The sequence below is a fragment of the Neofelis nebulosa genome, chromosome 10 (assembly GCF_028018385.1).
Source record: "Neofelis nebulosa isolate mNeoNeb1 chromosome 10, mNeoNeb1.pri, whole genome shotgun sequence".
Taxonomy (NCBI): domain Eukaryota; kingdom Metazoa; phylum Chordata; class Mammalia; order Carnivora; family Felidae; genus Neofelis; species Neofelis nebulosa.
The window spans coordinates 115,252,106-115,272,719 of NC_080791.1; the positions used below are offsets into that span (position 1 = coordinate 115,252,106).

At 61.8% G+C, this 20,614-nt stretch overlaps 4 protein-coding genes across 12 annotated transcripts in view; 3 read left to right on the top strand and 1 right to left on the bottom strand.

The window, feature by feature from the left end:
• Positions 1–6,228: 6,228 nt before the first annotated feature.
• SCT (secretin) lies at positions 6,229–7,945 on the top strand. The gene is made up of 4 exons (XM_058690749.1): positions 6,229–6,477; positions 6,566–6,667; positions 6,806–6,898; positions 7,187–7,945. The coding sequence occupies exons 1-4, from the start codon at positions 6,404–6,406 to the stop codon at positions 7,308–7,310; spliced, it is 393 nt and encodes a 130-aa protein (XP_058546732.1). The 5' UTR covers positions 6,229–6,403; the 3' UTR covers positions 7,311–7,945.
• An 821-nt stretch (positions 7,946–8,766) lies between these two features.
• On the top strand, positions 8,767–15,459 carry CDHR5 (cadherin related family member 5). Of its 2 annotated transcripts, XM_058690130.1 has the most exons (15): positions 8,768–8,908; positions 8,990–9,165; positions 9,582–9,632; positions 10,973–11,065; positions 11,192–11,293; positions 11,405–11,515; positions 11,605–11,775; positions 12,360–12,450; positions 12,624–12,721; positions 12,823–13,023; positions 13,104–13,217; positions 13,295–13,382; positions 13,526–13,837; positions 14,376–14,581; positions 14,921–15,459. In XM_058690130.1, the coding sequence occupies exons 1-15, from the start codon at positions 8,854–8,856 to the stop codon at positions 15,368–15,370; spliced, it is 2,319 nt and encodes a 772-aa protein (XP_058546113.1). In that variant the 5' UTR covers positions 8,768–8,853; the 3' UTR covers positions 15,371–15,459. The 2 variants fall into 2 exon arrangements, with proteins under 2 accessions (XP_058546114.1, XP_058546113.1); XM_058690131.1 differs by lacking the exon at positions 13,526–13,837 and having other exon boundaries at positions 8,767–8,908.
• Positions 15,460–16,538: 1,079 nt separating this feature from the next.
• On the top strand, positions 16,539–19,684 carry IRF7 (interferon regulatory factor 7). 2 transcript variants are annotated; one of them, XM_058690132.1, is made up of 10 exons: positions 16,539–16,650; positions 16,902–17,218; positions 17,302–17,464; positions 17,547–17,754; positions 17,986–18,044; positions 18,135–18,342; positions 18,519–18,614; positions 18,692–19,201; positions 19,292–19,410; positions 19,484–19,684. In XM_058690132.1, the coding sequence occupies exons 2-10, from the start codon at positions 17,199–17,201 to the stop codon at positions 19,637–19,639; spliced, it is 1,539 nt and encodes a 512-aa protein (XP_058546115.1). In that variant the 5' UTR covers positions 16,539–16,650; positions 16,902–17,198; the 3' UTR covers positions 19,640–19,684. The 2 variants fall into 2 exon arrangements, with proteins under 2 accessions (XP_058546115.1, XP_058546116.1); XM_058690133.1 differs by having other exon boundaries at positions 17,989–18,044.
• A 169-nt stretch (positions 19,685–19,853) lies between these two features.
• The window catches only part of PHRF1 (PHD and ring finger domains 1), a 30,925-nt gene continuing 30,164 nt past the window's right edge, over positions 19,854–20,614 (bottom strand). For all 7 annotated transcript variants that reach the window (XM_058690128.1, XM_058690123.1, XM_058690126.1 and 4 more), the window contains one exon: positions 19,854–20,580. In XM_058690128.1, coding sequence (XP_058546111.1) covers positions 20,437–20,580 — 144 coding nt within the window. In that variant the 3' untranslated portion in view covers positions 19,854–20,436. The remainder of the gene's footprint in view (positions 20,581–20,614) is intronic.

Sequence of the window (20,614 nt, forward strand, 5' to 3'; positions counted from 1 at the left end):
CGATTTCTCTGTGCCGATGACATGATCTAATGTATAGAAAATCTAACAAAACAAAACCCTCACCCTCACCCTCAGCCTCAGCCTGTTACGACTAATAAATAAATCCAGCAAAGTTGTGGGATATGATATCGACGTATAAAAAACAGTTATACTTCTATACACTAGCAACAAACCAAAAATGAAATGAAGAAAATAATTCACTTGCAACAGCATCAAAAAGAAGAAAATACTTAGAAAGAAATTTAACCACGAAGGTGAAAGATGTGTTCACCGAAAGCTACAAAACATTGCCGGTGTGTGTGTGTGTGTGGGGGGGGGGGGGTGGAGATTAAAGACAAGAATGAGTAAATCCAATGCGCGTGGCTTGGTAGACTCCATGTCGTTAAGATGGCCTTTCTCTCCAAACCAACATACGGATTTGATATGCTCCCTATCAAAACCCCAAGGGCCCCCTTTTTACAGAAATGGAAAAGTCACTCCTAAATTCATATGCAGTTGTATGTAAGGAACCACAAATAACCAAGACAATCTTGAGAAAGAAAAGCAAAGTTGTAGGACTCAACTGCTCCTGATTTCAAAACTTACTACAAAGCTACAGGAATCAAACCAGTACGGTTTTGATTTCTTATAGATCAATGGAATAGGGTTGAGAATTGAGATGTAGACCCCCACATTTATAATCAATTTGTTTCCAACAAGAGTGTAAGATTGTTCACTGGGGGAAGAAGAGTTTCTTCCACATGGTGTTGGGACAACTGGCCGCCCACATGCAAAACAGTGGAGTTGAACCCCTACCTCACACCACACACACAAAATAACTCAAAATGGATCAAAGATTTAAATATATGATCTAAAACTATAGAACTGTTAGAAGCAAATATAGGGGGAAATCTTCATGACTTTGAATTTGGCAATGGTTTTTTTTTTTTAATTTTTTTTTAATGTTTATTTATTTTTGAGACAGAGAGAGACAGAGCATGAATGGGGGAGGGGCAGAGAGAGAGGGAGACACAGAATCGGAAGCAGGCTCCAGGCTCTGAGCCATCAGCCCAGAGCCTGATGCGGGGCTCGAACTCACGAACCGTGAGATCGTGACCTGAGCTGAAGTTGGACGCTCAACCGACTGAGCCACCCAGGCGCCCCTGGCAATGGTTTCTTAATCCTAACAGCAAAAGCACAAAGCAAACAAGTAGACAATTGGATTTCATAAACTTAACATCTTTTTTTTTTAATGTTTTATTTATTTTTAAGACAGAGACAGAGCATGAGTGGAAATGAGGCAGAGAGACAGGGAGACACAGAATCCGAAGCAGGCTCCAGGCTCTGAGCTGTCCGCACAGAGCCTGACACGGGGCTCGAACTCATGAACTGTGAGATCATGACCTGAGCCAAAGTCGGATGCCCAACCGACTGAGCCACCCAGGTGCCCCTAAACTTAACATCTTTTGTGCATCAAAGGACACTGTCAAGAGAATGAAAAGGAAACTCAGAATGGGAGAAAATATCCACAGATCACATAGCTGATGAGCCTAGTATCCAGAATATATAAAGAACTCTTAGAACTCAGTAGCAAAATGACAACCCAATTTTAAAATCAGCAAAGGACTTAACGGACATTTCTCCAAGGAAGGTACATAAATGGCCAAGAAGCACATGAAATGATGCTCAACATTATTAGTAATTGAGGAGATGTGACCCAAAACCACAGTTTGATGCCCTCCTGAAGTTGATCTAAGTGTGATGCAGTTCCGATCAACCCCCTGGCAGTATCTTCTTGTAGAACCTGACAAGTTGCCCTGAAGTTTAAATGGAAATACAGACGGTCACAATAGCTCAGACATCCTTGAAGCAAAACAGGGACAGAATTTGATGTATTAGACAGTAAGACTTAAACGGTTACTGTGATTCAGATGGTGAATAATTAAGGCATCACACCTGAGAGGCTGCAGGAGTGAGATTTGGCCGCTGGCACATGGCAGAGAGCCCAGAAGTAGACCTGAGCATATGCAGACGGGTGACTTACAAATAAAACGCATCGAAGGGCAGCGGAGAAAGGATGGCCTTTGTGATAACTGATGCTGGGCAACTGGACAGCCATCCAGACGAAAATGAAATTACTACGTCACGTCACACACAACATAAATTCCAGGTCTCGTTTGGGACTTGAAATAACGAAGCTTTGGGAGGTGATATATGGGAGATGTCTTATCTTGCACAGGAGACAAAAATGTAACAAAATACTCTAAGTTCCACCTCATTAATATTAGGACTGTTGCCTCCCTGTGTTCACCAACCCTAAACCATTCACGACCCTTTTGTAGTCCCCACCAGATCCCTGCTTTGAAAGACCCGTTTTAAAGCAATTGAGCCTTATCCTGAATCCCCATAACCACTTCACTTTCATACCTCCTTTAAAATCATTACTAAGACTGTCAGCTACTGTCCGTCCTTGCCAGGCGCTCGATAACCCAGCTCTGTCTGACCAGCAGGTTTCCTGGGTGATCTGTGGGGAGAGCAGACCGCAGTCCTTATCTTTTTGAGATATATACTGAAATCCTTATAGATGAACGATGCGGTTTCTGAGAATGATACAAATTCGGCTCCAAAATTCATTTGAGAACAGAGAAAGTAGGGGTAGGTAAGATTGGTCATAAATGATCGACGCTGAGCAATGGTGCAGAAGAGTTCATTATACTATTCTACTTTTGTGTGGTTTTAATTCTCTGTAATAATAAAAGCAAGTTGTTTTTCCCCTAGTCCTTAAGAGGGTATGTTCATTAAGACTAAAATAAGGTTACGTGATATCGCTGCGAGCACCAGGCTGATAGCCTGAAAGTATGAAGCCGGCACCTGAGTCAGGTTCCACGGTGCAGTTGTGTGGCCGAGGGAAGGCAGGGAAGAGTAGAGGAGTGTAGCTTTGAGAGAGGATTCTCTTCAGTGCTTTCCTACAACGCCCCTAATGAGAACCAACGGTAGATACAATTAACTTGAAATTGACATTTAAATCTTGGTTAAAACAAAACCCCCAAAAAAGGAGTCGAGCTTGCTTTCTGCTCTTTGCTTATTCAGGGCATGAAACGGTGTCACACTGAGCTACGTTTCCAGCCTGGAACGCACTGCCTCCTACACTCACCCCGGGAAAATGAAGCTTCCTCTTCCTGCGAATCCTGGACCCTGAACTTGGCCATTATGAGGATCTCTGAACAGAGTGATGTCCGATCTGGGGCTTTGAATGGCTGTTCATGTAAGCGACATCTCTGTGCGTTTGTAACAAGGACTCAGCTGAGAGTGAAATGCTGGGGACCCGGGGTGGGGGGAGGGGTGCTCCCTGAAACCTGTGGGCTGGGAGTGGCACTTTGCAGGGCACCTGGCTGGTGCAACACTTGATCTTGGGGTTGTGAGCTTGAGCCCCCACATTGGGGATGGAGATGACTTAAAACTTTTAAAAATCCTGGGGTGCCTGGGTGGCTCAGTCGGTTGAGCGTCCGACTTTGGCTCAGGTCATGATCTCACGGTTCGTGGGTTCGAGCCCCGCGTCGGGCTCTGTGCTGACAGCTCGGAGCCTGGATCCTGCTTCGGATTCTGTGTCTCCTCGTCTCTCTGCCCCTCCCAACTTGTGCTCTGTCTCTCTATGTCTCTCAAAAAATAAATCAATGTAAGATAAAAATTTAAAAAACCTTTTTAAAATCTTTTTAAAAAGGTGGCATTTTGCAGTCGTGGCCTGTATCGCATGTTGTTTCAAAGTAGAGCACAGAATGGGAAGCGAAGCTTGAGGCAGTGCCACGTTTCTTAGGCCTCCTCCTTCCTGAGTCCGGGCGCGGTGGCATAGGCAGGGGTGTCTCGGTGGCGAGTCTCCACCCACGCGGGACAAACCGCCGCACAGCAGGTGTGGGAGGGCACAGGGAGGGGCCGTCCCTGGAGAAACCCTGGGCGGCAGAGAAGGCGGTAGAAACAAATATCCTGTGACGGGAGCAGCACAGACGCAGCCTCTCCCTGGCCGCACCCTCCGTCTGTCCCTCTGAGCCAGTGACTGCTTGTGACTTCGTGAAGCTGTGACCAGAGGCGCTCAGGGCCGAGGATGTGACCCCAGAGGTGCAGCGGGAGGGAAGCCTTTGGGGTGACGGAGAGCAGGTGTTGTGTCCCGACTGTGGTGGTGGTTACATGGGCCAGTACTTGTGCCAAAATTCATTTTTTTACTGCACTTTAATTTTGCTGTAGATTTTGTAAACTTCAATTTTAGTGTACTTTTGATAAACGGGCACATTTTTCTTATGAAGCTATTCCCCGGGAGCTTGAGTGTTTGAGGTGCTGAGAAGTCTGACTGACACCAGTGTCGGGAGTGGGCATGTTCCCGTGGACATGACTGACCTGTGAACGGTGTGAAAGCACAGGGCATTTTAATCGGCCGACTTCGTGCAGGAATAAGCCACAGCAGCTGCTTAAAAACACGTGTAAAGAAAGCAGCTATCACTACATACCGTCACAATGGCCCAAAACCCAAACGCCGGCACCAAGGATGTGCGTCTCGTTCGGGGCCGGGAGGAGCGCGGATCGGTGCGTTGGGAAAGTCTGGCAGTTTCTTACAAAACTGACCATCCCATCCAACAATCACGCGCTTTGTATTTATCCCAAAGAGCTGGAAATTGACGTCCACACAAAAGCCTGAACACGGTTATCACAGCTTTGTTCATAACTGCCAACCCTTGGGAGCGACCAATGTGTCCTTTGGTAGGTGGGTGGGTTAGCTGTGGTGCGTCCACACCAGGGAATAGGACAGTGGGGTCGGCGCAAAGTTCAGGGACTGGGGACTGAAGGACGAGCAGCTGGGGCACAAGGAATTAGGGGCACTGAAGCCAGGACAGTCCAGACTTGGATGCACTCATCGTGCATCTGCGAAAACCCTCGTTTACACACTGGGATGAGCGCTAAAGTAAATTATGTGACAGGCCATCAGAGCTAATGTTTGGACCGGGACGCTCGTCGGTTGTCCCGCAGGATGTTGGGGGCAGGGAGGCCGGGCCTGGGTCTGCTCCATACTTTCTGATCAGTTTTTCTGTAACCCTCGAACTGCTCTTTTAAAAAGTCTACTAATTATTTTTCTTAAATTTTTTAATGTTTATTTTTGAAAGAGAGAGAGAGAGAGAGAGAGAGAGTTGTGAGCAGGGGAGGGGCCGAGAGAGAGGGAAACACAGAATCCGAAGCAGGCTCCAGGCTCTGAGCTGTCAGCACGGAACCAGACTTGGGGCTGGAACTCATGGACCTTGAGATCATGACCTGAGCCGAAGTCGGTGGCTTAGTGGACTGAGCCCCAGGCGCCCCTCTACTAACTTTTTTTTTTTTTCTTCAACGTTTTTTGGTTTGTTTTTTTTTTTAATTTATTTTTGGGACAGAGAGAGACAGAGCATGAACGGGGGAGGGGCAGAGAGAGAGGGAGACACAGAATCGGAAACAGGCTCCAGGCTCCGAGCCGTCAGCCCAGAGCCCGACTCGGGGCTCAAACTCAGACCGCGAGATCGTGACCTGGCTGAAGTCGGACGCTCAACCGACTGCGCCACCCAGGCGCCCCAATATTTTTAAATGAATGTGAAGCTTGGCCGGCTCCCTTGGTGGCACACCACTCTTGACCTCAGGGTTGAGTTTGAGCCTCACCTTGGTGTGGAGATTACTTAAAAATCAAATCTTAAAAAAAAAAAAAGTGTAAAGTCTAACGCAAGAACTACTAGTTTATTATAAGTCCATTTACTGGACTCCTAATTTATGTTCACGGATGTCAGCAGTCCTGGTTCTAGAAGCCGAACCGGACCTAAACCCGAAGCGATGGAGCAGGAGTCACCCAGCTGCCGTCTTTCTTGTGTCCCCTTTCCGCACCTCCACCTCCTGTCTGTCCTCCGAAAGTTCAAATGCAGGGCGCCCCGGGTGGGGGTGGGGGGGGCTCGACCCCAGCTCGGCCTGCAGCCGGCCTGGGCCTCTCCAGCGGAGTCCGCGCTTCGGGTGGACGCCCCCTGGTCCCGGCCTCCGCCCTCGTGCCGCCCCCCACCCCGCGCCCCTCTGCGCCCCGAGGGTGGTGCCCGGCCCCCGCCGCGCCTCGGAAGCGCGTCGGGGCGAGGCTCTGAGGCTTTGCTCCCGCCGTTCCTCATGCAGGCCCGCCCCCCCTCCCCCCCACATCCCCAGCCGGCCGAGGGGCGCCGACGCGGCGCTGAGGGCGGGCGGACCAGCCGGGGCGACAGCTGGGGGGGCGGCCCTGACCTTCCGGCGCGATCGATGGGGGCGCGGCCGGGCTGCGCGGAGCCGGGGCGGTGCCGAGCGCCCCCGGCCCGCCCCGCTTCGGACACTATAAAGGGGCGGCCGGGGCCGGGCGGCGGCGGCGGCAGCGCTCGGCACCCCCTGCGCGCCCACCACGGCCATGCGGCCCCTGCTGCTGCTGCTGCTGCCGCCGCTGCTGCTGCCGGGCTCCGCCGCGCGCCCCGCGCCCCCCAGGTGAGCCCGCGCCCGCGCCCGCCCCTCGGACCCCGCCCCGCCCCCGCCCGGCCCTGACCTGGCCCGCGGCCCCGCCGTCCCTCCCCAGGGCCCCGCGCCACTCGGATGGGACGTTCACCAGCGAGCTCAGCCGCCTGCGGGAGAGCGCGCGTCTGCAGCGACTGCTGCAGGGCCTGGTGGGGAAGCGCAGGTGAGGGGCCGGGGCCGCGGGGAGGGGGGGCCGCGGGGTGAGGGGGCGCAGGTGAGGGGCCGGGGCCGGGGCCGAGGGAGGGGCGCGGGGGCGGCGCCCCCCAGCTCCAGGACTAATTCCGACTTGGCTGGGGGGCAGCGAGCTGGACACACAGAACGGCACGAGCTGGACCAAGTCGTCTGAGGGCCGCTTCTGCCTGCAGTGGCCCCACTCGCCCGCCCTGCAGGCCTGGTGAGCGCCACCAGCCCCCCCCCCCAGCCCCCCCCCACCTCCCCGCCCCAGCCCCGTCCTGGCCCCAGCTGCCACCACCAGCCCGTCACCCCCCCATCCACCCACAAGCTTCTGCCCCAGCCCCTCCCCCTGGTCCCCTGCGGCACCCTAGATCCACAGCAGGAACTGGACAGGCAGGGGTGGGGGGGGGGGGGGAGTCTGGGAAGGAAAAAGAGCTGGTGACCAGAGGAGGCACAGTCTGGCCAGATGGGTGGCAGCGTCCAGCCCCTCACCTGGCTGTCTCCACAGGATGCCCCTGAGGGAACCCCTGGATGAGGCCTGGTCTCCCCAGCTGCCTCCTGGACCCGGGTCTGGGGCCGCATTTTCACAGCCGGCGGTGCCTCCTGCTGAGATGTCACGGATGAGGCCCTGAGGAAGAAGGAGCCTCCCCTCTGTCTGCGAGGGGAGCACCCTGGAGCCCAGGCCAGGGAGGGGTGGAGCGGGAGGAGGAGGGGTTGCACCTGTCACCAATAAAGGAGGAATTCAGACACCGGCCCCATGAGCTCACTCAGTGCGCCGTCTCTGTGCCATCAAGGCAGCCCTGCAGGGCGGAAGGACCCTGCCCACAGGTTCTGGGGCTGCAGCCACACCCAGCTGCCCTTTAAACCTGGGAAGCCAGCAGGGCGCCTCACCTGCCTTATCTCTCCTGTCCCGTTGACCGAGCTCCCCAGAGACAGTCTGCACCCCTGTCATCTACCGCACACTCAGGGGCCCTGGGTGGGTGGGGGGCCCAGGATGTCTTCCAGCCCCGGCCCCAGGGCCCTGCGGTCAGTGTGCCGGGCAGGTGGTGGAGGCAGTCCGAGGGGGCACGGAGAGTGACAGGAGTGTCACCTAGGGGTTCAGGAGTCCACTCCAGAGAGGCAGAGAGAGACCCAAGCGTACGTCTTGGCTCCTGGTCCGAGCTCTGTGGCCCCAGACAAGTGGCTTGACCACTCTGAGCCTGTGGAATGGGGACGGTGATGACACCCCAAGTGGTGCTGGGGTCGCTGGAAGCCATGGAGGCCCTCCCAGTGCAGGCAGAGGCGCCAGGAGCCCCCAGTGCAGCAGCAGCAGAGCAAAGGCCTAGAGACCCGAAGGCCCACGACCGCCACAGTCACGGCAGCCCCTTTCCTGTTCCCATCCAGTGGCCTCTCCCCAGCTGCTGAGAGCTTGGGGGGGCCCTTGGGGGTAGGGCAGTCGGGTGCCTGGGCCCGGGAGCCTTGCCAGGACCCCCTCTTTGTCAAGCTCCAGAGCCCATGGGGAGCTGGGTTGCCCCCCAGGAGCCCCCAGCTGCCTGCTGCCATCGCCATCACGGTGGCCCTGCCCAGCCCCCCTTGGAGAATGGCTTGTTTCCAAGACAGGCAGGGGTAACCCCGGACACAAACAACCTTTTCTTTCCAGACCTAGGTGGTTGGTGTGGGAAGAGGGTGGTCCTGCCGGGAGCACCTGGGCCCTGAAGCTGGCTCCCAGATGATTTGGGCAGAAGCGTCCAGCAGAGGGACAGCAGGCCCGGGGGGTGGGCACAGCAGACACAGGAGCCAGGGCTGAGGCCCCGCCCCAGTCCCCACTCCTCCAGGCTCTAACGCCCTGCCCCAGCTTCTGCCCCCCCAGGCATACCCCCAGCCACCCCACCCCACCCCGCCAGGCCCACGGTGCCCTGATCAGCTCTCTGAGCGACTTCCGCCTCCCACCTTGGCGTCTGTGAGTTGAGCCCCCGTGGGCCCCCACACGTGGCCCAGCTGGGCAACCACCAGGTCTCCCCTCCTGGCCACGGGCCGGGCCGGGCCAGGCGGCCGGCGAGAGCCCCCTTGGTGGAGGCCGGTGGCTTGTAAAGGATCATAACGTGGGGCGGTGCCTGGCAGGGGCGAAGGTCGCCCAGCCTGAGAAGGCACCAGCACCAGCGGCTCAGAGGGTCCCGCTGGTGGACGGCCGCCGAGATGGGGGCTTGGGCCCTGCTGCTGCTGCTGCTCGTGGCCACGGCCCAGGCCCAGGGTACCTGCGGGGCGGTGGCGGTGGAGCTGGGCAGCAGGTGGGTGGCGGGAGGGCACTGACCCCTCCTCTCCCACTCTCCAGTCTGCTCTGTGAGCAACACCTACTTCGAAGTCCCGGAGAACACGAATCAGAGCGAGCCCCTGGCTGACATCTATGTCCCTGAAGGCCAGCAGGTGACCCTCGGACCCTCATCCACCCCCTTGGCGTTTCGGATCCAGGGGACTCAGCTGTTCCTCAATGTGACTCCTGACTATGAGGTGTGGATGGCGGGCCTAGGCGGGGCACCCCCGCGGGGGAAGCTGGGGGGCTCTCCCTCCACAGGACCTGTGCGGGCACCCACACTCCCCCCCCCCCCCCCCCCCGCTCCCCGGAGAACGGCTTTTCCAGGGTCTTTGGGTGTCAGTCTGCCCGGGAGTCCTGAGGGTTCTGTGCCCGCCAGGCAATGACCCAGCCCTCTTGGGCCTCAAGGCTTCGTGGAGCACAGACCCCAGGGGGCGTGGGGCCCTTGGGGGCGCTGAGTGACCTCTGGACTTAGCACTGATGCTGGGGCCCCCGGGTGAGCGCCTGCCCCTCTCGGCCTGTCTCCTCGCTTGTGAAGCGGGGCCAGCGCGCTGCGATCAGCGGGGCAGGTGATCTCTGACACCTGTCTGTCCCCCCCTGCCCCCCCCCCCAGGAACACACGATGCTGCAGGCACAGCTGGAGTGCAGAAGAGGTGACACCGTGGTGAGTCCCCCCCATCCCACCCTGTGCTGCCACCCTGACCCTGTGACATCAGAGCACTCTGCCTGGTCCAGGGCCACTCCCTGGTGACCTCGCCCTGTGGCATGTTTTCAAGAGTCACTCCCGGCTTGGCGCCCACACTTCCTCCAGCCCAGACGCTGCCCTGGGCTCCAGACCCCCACCCCCCAACACGGGAGGAGCCTCGCCCTGCTGGTTCCCTCGCTCCCCCACTCCCCCCTCACGTCTAGCAGCAAATCTGGTCACTCTGCCTCAAGCTGGACTCTAAGCTGACCAGACCCTTGGCCACCAGCATCTCCTTTCTAGAAACTTCCAACTGACAACTGGTCTGCTCGCTCCCCTCTCGGCCTTGGCCACCCCAGTCCAGTCTCATCGTGGCAGGACGATCTGATCAAGCAAGCGGCCCATCCCTGCCCTGGACGCCCCCGGCTGCTTTCTCACTTAGAGCCAAGGCCAAGTGCGTTGTGCGGTGGGCAAGGCTGGGTGCATGGACCCCGACCCCGCTCCAGCTGGCCCTGTGCCCTCTCCCCGGATGTGCACCTGCCTGCCTCTCTCACCATCTCTTGACCAGTCTATTCTAAGCTGCAACCCCAGCCCCATGCACCTGTCAGCTTACAGGAACCACTGTCCTCTCTCCCTGTCCTCGAGGCCTGTGGGTGTCCCCCACAGACATCATGGCACACCACCCACAAGTATCTCAGGACGAGTCTCTGAAAGACAAGGACCCTTCTTAGACACGACCGTCACATTGTTGTCACCTGGAAAAAGTAGAAACTTCTCAGCATCACAAGACCCCCGATGTCCGCCTCTCCCCACAGTGGGGGTCTTTCCCAGTTTGTTGAGTCAAGACCCCAGGGTGGCCACCTAATGAGACTGGCTGCTCTGTGTCTCAGGACTCTTTCCTCCCTTCTTCCCTCCCTCCCTCTTTCTTTCTTGTTAAAGTTTATTTATTTATTTAAGTAGTCTCTATGCCCAACGTGGGGCTTGAACTCACGGCCCCGAGATCAAGAGTCGCGCGCTCCCTCTTAAGCCTCTTTCAACCTGTGTGTTCTCCTTTCTGTTTTCCTTTTCCTTTGAGAATTATTCCCGAGGCAACTCGACTGCTTCACCATCGCTCTCATTTGGGATTTTGCTGGCCACCCTCCTGCCCCGCCTACCCGTGCCCGGTTACTTTTCTCCAGGGTACTCACCACCTCCTGTGCTCAGTAGTCGCTTCCTGCTGTCCGTCCGCAGTCCCTGTGAACCGTACCCCAGGCCATCAGAGCGGCCCTCCGCTGGGGTGGGGACCTGCAGGGAGGAAGCTGACCGCCACCCTGTCCCCCTAGGTGACCCTGCTGAGGGTGTTTGTGTTTGTGTTGGACATCAATGACAATGCACCCGTGTTCCCCTTTGTGACCAAGGTTGAGAATGTCTCTGAGGTGAGTGAGGGGAGCCAGGGGTGAGGGGCCGGACAGCAGAGAGCTAGTGGCCATGGCTTGGCCTCAGAGATCAGTCCATGGGGGGGGCAGGGGTACAGCTGGACCACTCCCCCTCCGTGCCCCCAGGAGACTAAAGTGAACACCATCGTCGTCCCTGAGACCAAGCTGGAGGCCCACGATCCCGACAAGAGTGACATCTTGTTCTATACCCTCCAGGAGGTGACCCCGGTCAGTGTCCCCCGCCTCCGCACCAGCCCCACACCCTCCCTTCGGCCCCGGCCCCGCCCCGGGTCCTCCCAGGGTCTCAGGCTGAGCCCCATCCCCCTCCCACCTCCCCAGGGCGCCAGTAACTTCTTCTCCTTGGTGGGCACCAACCTCCCCGCTCTGCGGCTGGACCGGTCCCTGGACTTCTACCAGTGTCAGAACATGACCTTTCAGCTGCTGGTGCGGGTAAGCAGGCCTGGGCACTCAAGCCCCCACCTGAGCCGCCCCCAGCCCGGGGCTCCCGGGCCTCACCCGGCCGGGTTCGGCTGTTGCAGGACACACAGGAGCAGAACGCAGCACCCAGCCACACGGCCACGGCCACCGTGATCCTGGAGGTGCAGCCTGCTGACCTTCGGCCCCCCTGGTTCCTGCCCTGTGCCTATTCAGACTCTCACGTCTGCATCCAAGCCGAGTACCACGGGGCTGTCCCCACAGGGCACACGCTGGTACTGGGGGCAGGGAGGGGCAGAATGGGCATCGGGGGAGTGGCCTGGGTGCCAAGTTTGGTTGTCGTTTTTATGTGGACATCCCTTCGAAAGCCGGTCGCACCCAACCCGGGATGGGGAGACGTGAACGTCCTCTCTGACCTTGGAGGGAGGGCGCAGGCTCAGCTGTCCTGGGGCGGAGCCAGACAGCCCCCGGGGACCCAGAGGGTGGTGGCTTGGAGGGGCCACGGCGGCGGTGCTCCAGGGGGCAGCCGCCTCTCTGGCCGGTTGACTGTCCCCTCTGGGCCCCGAGAGTCACCTTGAGGCAGCGGAGGGCAGCGGGACCTGGACCCGGGCTCCAGGGCCTCCCGCCGTACGGAGGATCCCCGAGCCCAGACCCTGTGTGACCTCTGCCTGTCCCGCGCCTGTGCTCCCTCTCCAAACTCGAGCTGTTCGGATCAATCCGATCAGAACTGGCCGGTCCCAGAGGGTGTGGTCAGCAGTCGTGAGAGCCGACCAGCTGCCCCCTTGAGGGGAGCGGGAGGGGGCGAGCTAGGGCCGTCACACCAGCCCCACGGTGCCTCCTCCTGTCCCCGTCCCCACAGCAAGGCCCCCTCACCCTGCGTCCTGGGCCCATCTATGCCGTGGACGGGGACCGGGGCATCAACCAGAGCATCCTCTATAGCATCGTGAGTGGTGAGTGTGCGCCACAGCCCTGCTTCTGTCCCCACACAACGTCCGGGACCCCATCCCCACCATGGGCGGAGGAAGCCCCAGGGGCACCTGCCGGGTGGGCAGAGCCAGCTGGGACTCTAGACCTCAGGCCTCCAGAGGCACCGAGAGGCCAGACGCTGCCACCACCCTCACAGAACGAGACGACGGCACGTTTGCCATAGACGCTGACTCGGGCAACCTCACCATGACCGGGGCCGTCCGCAGCCCAAAGACCTTCACTCTGCTGGTCAAGGTGGGCCCCCGGCCAGGCCTCCGAGCGCCCCTCCCGAGCTCCAGGCTGCGGCGCCCGCCCCTCCAGAACCTGCTGGTCACCGCGGCCTCCCCCACCCCTAGGGCGAGCAGGCCGACCACGCCCGCTACTCGGTGACCCGGGTCACGATCGAGGCCCGAAATGCCAACGGGAGCCTGCTCCAGTTCCCTGAGAGCCGGTACCGCGGCACCGTGGCTCTCGGCTCTGGCGCAGGCGTCCCGGTCAGGGACGCGGCCTCCCCCTCCCAGCCTCTGAGGATCTGGGCCTGGGACCCTGAGTTCCCGGTAGGCGGCAGCCCCTCTGCGGGTGGGCTGGGGGGCAGTGGGGGCAGCCCGGGCCCAGGACTCACTGGGACAGTGTCCAGGACTTCGACTCTGCCATCACCTATCGTATCACCAATAACACCAACTTCCGGATGGATGGCGAGACCGTGGTGACCGCTGCCCTGCTGGCAGACGAGGGGGTCTTCTATGCAGAGGTAAGGGCAAGGGGACGTCTCCGAGGGGCAGGGATTAAGGGGGGGCCTACGAGAGACGAGCCCCCTCTCTGCCCCAGGTTGAGGCCACGAACACAGTGACCGCAAGTGGGGCAAGCACAGTGGTGGAAATACAGGTCCTACAAGAGGAGGCGCCCACCCCCACAGGTGAGCCTCTGGGGGACCCAGGTGACGGCTCAGCGGCGGGAGGGGGGGCTTTCTGCCACAGCCAGGGCGGTGCCTTCCCTGAGGCAGGCACGCTGGGCGCAGAGGCAAGCCCGCATCCTGCCCCTGGCCCCCAGGTCCCCCAGGCCCCCCAGAGCCCCCCACATCCCCAGAGGCTGGAGGAACATCGAGCAGAACCACCACTGCGGAAGCCCCCAGGCCCCCGGGGCCCTCTCAGGGGTCCTCCACGACCCGTTCTGGGTGGAGCACCGGCCCGCACCCTCCCTCGGGCACAACTCTGAGGCCACCTGCCTCATCTACGCCTGGGAGGCCCCCCAGTGTGGGAACTGGCACCTCCCTCCCACCAGCCTCACCCAGCGGGGGCTCAACACAGACGCTGAAGCCAAGAACCTCTCAGCCGATGTCCCCCGGGCCCAGCGGGGCCCCCCAGCCCTCAGGTAGCACCTCCCGGTTGCCCTAGAGTCACCCGGATGCCCCCTGACTCATACTGTGAGTGGTCCTGGGAATAACAGCAGGGAGGCTCCACCCCAGGTTGGCCCGGCAGGACCATGCCGACCATAGGCCGCAAGGGAGTCTGCTCTGGTCCGGGCAGAGACGGGTTCGGGGGCCCCAACAAGGTAAACTGGGAAGGTGTGTGGAGGGTGGGGCAGAAGCCAGATTTGGGATCGAGGAGCCCCGCAATTCCAGGCCCCAGCACTGCCTTCAACCGCCTTCCTAGGGTGCTAGGCCCCTGCCTTCCCCTTGGAGCCAGTGGGCACGGATCCCCAGCTCCCTTGCCTCCCTTCAGCAGCCTGCCCCCCCCCCCAGGGCCCCTGGGAACACACAGCCCCTTAGTTGGGGTGTCAGTAGCACCCACTCCCCAGAACCGCAGCTCTGGGAGGACGCCAAGCCCGGCTCGTGCTCGAGGCGTCCAGAGCCTGGTGCAGGCTGGGAAGTGCCGGTGGCGCCAATGGTAAGTGGCTGTCGGTGCTGCAGGGACTCCAGAGCCTGGAGGAGGCAGCACGGCAGGGGACAGCAAGCCAGGTGTCAGCCACACTGAGGACCAGCGCTTCTCCACCGTGGAGATGGCGGCCCTGGGCGGGGTGCTGGGCGCGCTGCTGGTTCTGACTCTGATCGCCCTCCTGATCCTCGTCCATAAGCATTATGGCCACCGGTTCAAGTGCTGCTCTGGTAAAGCTCAGGTGAGGCCCCGGGGGCCTTGGGGGAGCAGACAGGACAGGGACAGGGGAAGAGGGAGACAGGGACAGAGAAAGACAAGGAGACAGGGCTGTGCAGGTGAGGACCGAGCCACAGAAAGATGGAGAGGGGGACAGAGGAAGACGGAAAAGGGGCAGGAGAGGGAGGCGAGGAGACACAGGGTGCAGACACCGTAGCCCACGGAACGGGGAGGAGGCCAAAAAAGGCAGAGAAAGGAAGGACGAGAGCCTGGATCCTTGTCTCTGGGGAGGGCACCAGGGCTGGGGCCCAGCCCAGGCCTGGGGTCCTGGTTGATGTCCTGGCTGCCCCTGTCCCCTCCCCAGGAGCACCAGCACCCCCAGCTCTCGGGCTTTGACAACCAGGCCTTCCATGCTCCCCAAGAGTCCAACTGGGCACCGGCTCCCAGCCCCTCACCTGCCCCCACCCCGGCTGTGGCCCCGGAGCCTGCGCCCCCGGAGCCCCCCAGCCTCCAGTCCCTGGACTCTGCCTCCGAGTCCCCCGAGGTGGCCCGGGATGGGGGTGGCCCCGCGGCTGTGAGGTCCATCCTGACCAAGGAGCGGCGGCCCGAGGGCGGCTACAAAGCCGTGTGGTTTGGCGAGGACATCGGGGCCGAGGCCGACGTGGTGGTCCTCAACACGCCCGCCTCGGACGCGGCCGGCGCTGCCGACTCTGGCAGCGAGGACAGCAGTGACGAGGCCGAGGCCGAGGCCGAGGCCGAGGCCGAGGGCCCGGGCGGGGGTTCCCGCGACGACGCCAGCTCCACCTACGTGTAGCTGGGCTCCCTGCGTCCCTCGCTGGCCCACCCTGAGGTCGGCTGGGCTGCTCGCCCGCCCCCACTGCACAATAAAGCGACGATTTCCAAGCTCGGCTGCGCCAAAGTCGATGGGCGGCCGGGGCGCGCAGGGTCCCCCTGGAGCTGCCGCCGGTGGGAGGTGACGGCGCGGCCCAGCTGCTGGGACGTCCCCGGCCCCTGCCTGCCGGGCCAGGCCGCTTCCCGTAAACCACCTGCTGTGCCTGCCAGCCAAGGGGCTTCCCGGGCCGGTGCCAGCTGGTGGCCAGTTCCTCTCCTGGTCTAACCGCGCTGGAGGGGGGGGGCACCCTGCGCTGTGGATCCCCCCTCCCGACACGACATGCAGATTCTTGGCCTTGGGGAAACTGAGGAGCCGCCCTCAGGAACTCATTTTGGAGAGCAAGGTCCCTGGGGACCTTCCAGGGGGTCACAGCCAGTGTTGCGGTGAGGTTTGGTGCAGAAAGCAAGCACCGTGCTCTGAGGCACTTGGCCCTGGCGTCTGGGCTGTGACGTGTGGCTCCGAGCAGAGGCTTGCCTGGGGTGACAGGAGCTGGGAGCGGGCAGCAGGCCCAGGCCGTGGGCCAGCATGGCAGGTGGGGCCGCCGGCTACAATCAGAGGCCGAGGGGAACCAGAGCCACGGAGTAAGGGACAGGGCCCCCTCTACTGGCCTCCCCAGGGGAGGACCGCCGGCAGGACTTCCTCTCTGACAGCCACCACACTGTCTCTGGATCGTCAGTGTTTTTCCTAATGAAAAGTCATCACGAATCTCTTTGCAAATGTCTTCTCAAGGGCACTCGAGTGCTCTTGTCTGAACAATTCCCATCAAGACTCCAAGCCGTACAGCTGCCACATGCCCCACGCTGTCTCCCTTTGCCCACTTTTCCTTGAGAAAAGAAGGGCCGGGTTTCGTGTGAGGTTCCCCAGCGCCTCCCCCCAGCCCCTCCGCTAGTCGCCAGGGGCCCCCGGCCGGCGGCATGTGCGGGAGGCGCCTTGAGGGAGAGGAGTGACTGGGCCCCGCAGGGCCGGCCCCTCCCGCCGCCCCTCTGCGACCCCCGCCCGCCCGCCCGCACCCAGGAGCTGGCGCGAGGGACCTGGGGCACCGTCGTCCAGAGCACGTGACTTCCTCGGCTGCACCTGCAGCCCTCTCCCCCCGCCCCCCGCCAGGCCCGCCCCCGGCCCGCCCCCGCCTCGCCTCCATAAAAGCGCTGGTTCCCGGCCTCCCGGGAAGACGAACCCGCCCGCCCCGGTGACCCGGCGCCCAGGTACGTGTGGGGCGAGCAGCGCGGCGCGGCGACGGGGAGGGTCCGGCCGGGGGAGTCGGGTCGGGACTGAGAGGTGGGGGCGCTGCCGGCGGAGGCCCCCCCCCCCCCCCCAACCCCACGAAGGTTTAGGTTTCGCTTTCCCGCCGCCCGCGGTTTCGCTTTCCCGCCGCCGGCGGTTTCGCTTTCCTGGCGTCCCGGGCGCGCCCCCCTCCCCGCCCCCCGCGAGCGGCCGTCCCGTCGTGTCTCCGCAGGGTCCCGCCAGAGCCCTCGCGCCGCGTCTGGGCTCTGGCTCCACACCTGTGACTTCATGCGTGCGGCTGCTCGGATCCCGCACATTTGTGGTCACAGCACGGCCACCGCCGGCAAGAATCCCACGCCTTGGCGACGTCGTGGCCATCAGCCCTCCCCCCGCGTCTGTGGTCCCAACACCTTGACAACGGGGCCACGCCTGCGACATCTTCGGTGACACGCGGGGAGCCCCTGTCACCCGTGCCCACCCCTCCCAGCACCGCCCCCCGCCCCCTCCGCCCAGGGCTTCGGAGGGAGTCATGGCCGCGGCTCCCGAAAGGTGAGCGCCTGCCCCACCGCCAGGGTGCGCGGCCACGCCACCCTGCCGGCCGCGCCCTGACCCCGCCGGTCCTCCGCCCGCAGGGGGCCCCCGCGCCCGCGGTTCGCGGACTGGCTTCTGGGGGAGGTCGGCAGCGGCCGCTACGAAGGCCTGCGGTGGCTGGACGCGGCCCGCACGCGCTTTCGCGTGCCTTGGAAGCACTTCGCCCGGAAGGACCTGGGCGAGGCCGACGCGCGCATCTTCAAGGTGGGGCTCCAGCCAGAAGGGAGGGCCGGCCCAGGCCCCGGCCCGCGCCCCCAAGCTCACACCTTCTTCCCCCTGACCCCAGGCCTGGGCCGTGGCCCGCGGCAGGTGGCCGCCCAGCAACGGCGGAAGTGACCAGCTGGCTTCCGAAGGCCCGCTCCGCGCCAGCTGGAAAACCAACTTCCGCTGTGCGCTGCACAGCACCCAGCGCTTTGTGATGCTGCAAGACAACTCGGGGGACCCCACCGACCCGCATAAGGTGTACGCGCTCAGCTCCGCGCTGGGGTGGAGAGGTGAGGAGCCCGCAGGAGGCAGGTCGTCCAGGGCGGAGCCACGGTGCCAGCACACGTTGGGACTTTGCACTGGGCAGATCTGTGGTTTCCAAAACTGGCCTGGAAGAGGCTGGAGCCCGGTTGGGGAGGGCGGGGAAAGCTTATGTGGCCCACTGGCACTAGTGGGGGGCGGGTCGGGGGCATCCACACCCAGTGTCCCAACTTCCGAGTCTCATCCCAGTTCTCCCTCAGAAGGCCCAGGCACTAACCAGGGGGACGAGAAGGCCCCGGAAGACGTCCGACCCTTGATGGTAAGGTTGCTCTGCCCTCCCGGCTCCCAGGTGGGGGTCTCCACTCCTCGATGGAGCCAGGAGATGCTTACGCTGGCCCTTCTCCTGCAGGGTGGGCTCCCTAGGCCATGCCCGGCAGGAGCTGCTGCTGAGAGGCAGGGGCCCGGGCTGAGCTCTGAGCCCTGTGCCCCCAGCTCCCCTTTGGGCCCCACTGGCAATGCTGGGGACCTCTTGCTCCAGGCTCTGGAGCAGAGCTGCCTGGAGGACCATCTGCTGGAAGCTGCATGGGGGTTGGACCCGATCCCCCCGGAGGCCCCTGGTGAGACGCTGGGTTGAGTGGGAGTGCTCTGCCTTGCAGGGCCCCGTGCCAGGGGGAGGAGCAGGCAGGACCGCAGAATCATTGTGCAGAAAGGGGAAGGGGGGGCGGGTAACCAGTAGAGACAGTGCCAGCCACAGCTGGGCCAGTACAGCTGCTTCCTCGGTCACCCTCCTCAGGCCCAGCGCTCCCCAACATTGTGCCATACCTGCCTAGGGCAGTGGAGACAGCCCCCAGCCCCAGGCTGCAGGCCCTGCAGCAGGCCCAGGTGACAGGTGAGAGAAGTTGGGCGCAGGGCGTGAAAGAGGGAGGGGCTGGGGGACCCGGTGCCAGCTTCCGCCTTCCTCCCCAGACGCAGGCCCGGCCCCAGCCCTGGAGCCCTGGCAGCCCCCACGGGAGGTGGCGCCTGGCATCCGGACGGCAGGTGAGGTCGTGGCCGGGCCCGGCCGCTCACAGATCGGGTCACAGGCAGAGCCCAGCCCGGGGGCCCTGGAGGTGACCATCATGTACAAGGGCCGCACAGTGCTGCAGGAGACCGTGGGGCGTCCGAGCTTTGTGTTTCTGTACGGGTCCCCCAGCCCAGCCACCGAGGCCGCAGAGCCCCAGCACGTGGCCTTCCCGAGCCCGGCCGAGCTCCCGGACCAGAAGCAGCTTCACTACACAGAGAAGCTCTTGCAGCACGTGGCCCCCGGCCTGCAGCTGGAGCTCCGGGGGCCCAGGCTGTGGGCGCGGCGCCTGGGCAAATGCAAGGTCTACTGGGAGGTGGGCGGGCCCCTGGGCTCCGCCAGCCCCTCCACGCCCCCGTGCCTGCTGCAAAGGAACCAGGACACCCCCATCTTCGACTTCAGCGCCTTCTTCCGAGGTCAGTGATGCACCCGACGGGGGCGGGGGCCGCTGCCCTCCCCCGCCCCTCTCCTGCCCTCGCCCTGCTCACCACAGCCCTGCCCTACAGAGCTGGTAGAGTTCCGGGCTTGCCGGCGTCGGCGCTCCCCGCACTACACCATCTACCTGGGCTTTGGGCAGGACCTGTCGGCTGGGAGGCCCAAGGAGAAGAGCCTGGTCCTGGTGAAGGTGAGGCACGGGGTCCCGTGGGCAGGGCCGCAGGCAGCCCAGCCCGTCTGGCCTGACGACCTCCTCCCTACAGCTGGAGCCGTGGCTGTGCCGGGCGCACCTGGAGTACGTGCAGCGAGAAGGCGTGTCCTCCCTGGACAGCAGCAGCCTCGGCCTCTGCCTGTCCAGCTGCAACAGCCTCTACGAGGCCCTGGAGCACTTCCTCATGGAGGTGGAACAGCCCGCCTAAGCGCCAGCGCCCTCTGCAGTCCAATAAAAGCAAGCCAAGAAACCAGCGCTGGTGTCCTGAGCCGGGGCGGGCTGAGGGGTGGGGCCGGAACTCAAGAAGGGGCCCCCCAGACTTCGAGGCTCCCCGCGCATGCCCCGGAAGGGAGGTGACCACCCCTCACCCGCCCACACACCCGTCCTTTTCTGTCTTCGTAATGAAGAAACAGGCCACACGCTTCAGAGCCAACAAACTCTACTCAGAATACAAAATGCTCTGGGGACAGCAGGTGTTTGCTCCTGCCAGGTGTGCTGGGGAGGGGGACGCGTGAATGGCCGACTCTGTGCCGTGTGCAGGGCTCTCCTGCCTTCCAGATCCACCAACACCGTGCTCTGCCCCATGGGAGGGAGCAAACCACGTCATTTACAGAACATCAAACAGAAAACGTGGGAAGAGCCTTCCCCTAATAGGATGGAAAATAAAATGAGGCCATCTGTGAGCTGGGTCGGGGAGCCCCCCTGCATTCCCCTGGCCCCTCCTGATCCCAAAGGCTTCACCTTTCAAATACTGAGTCAATCAAGAAGTTTCTAAAGATAATCCATTTTTGATAAATTAGAACACCATGGAAACAGTGTGTATCTATAATATACATATAAAAAAGTCCAGTTTTGAACTGTGAGCAAGACAGGGGCACAGACCACGTGTGGTCACAGGAACCCTGAACACAGGAGTGATGGCTGTCTCCAGAGTTGTCTGCTCCTGCCTCTCCCAACAGAGTGGCTCCGGGATGGGGACTGGTGCCCCCTTGCTCTGTGCCCGGCTCAGCTCTCGGTGCCCTGGGGGGGTGCCTCCTCGCCGGCCTCAGCCCTCCTGTGTCTGCGCATGTGCCTATACTTGTCCACATAGGCCTTGACCAGGTTGGCCACCTTCACGGGGTTGATCTCCCCGCTCTTGCTGTGGCATATCTGGGGGGCAGGGGGTGGTGGGGAGGCACAGTTT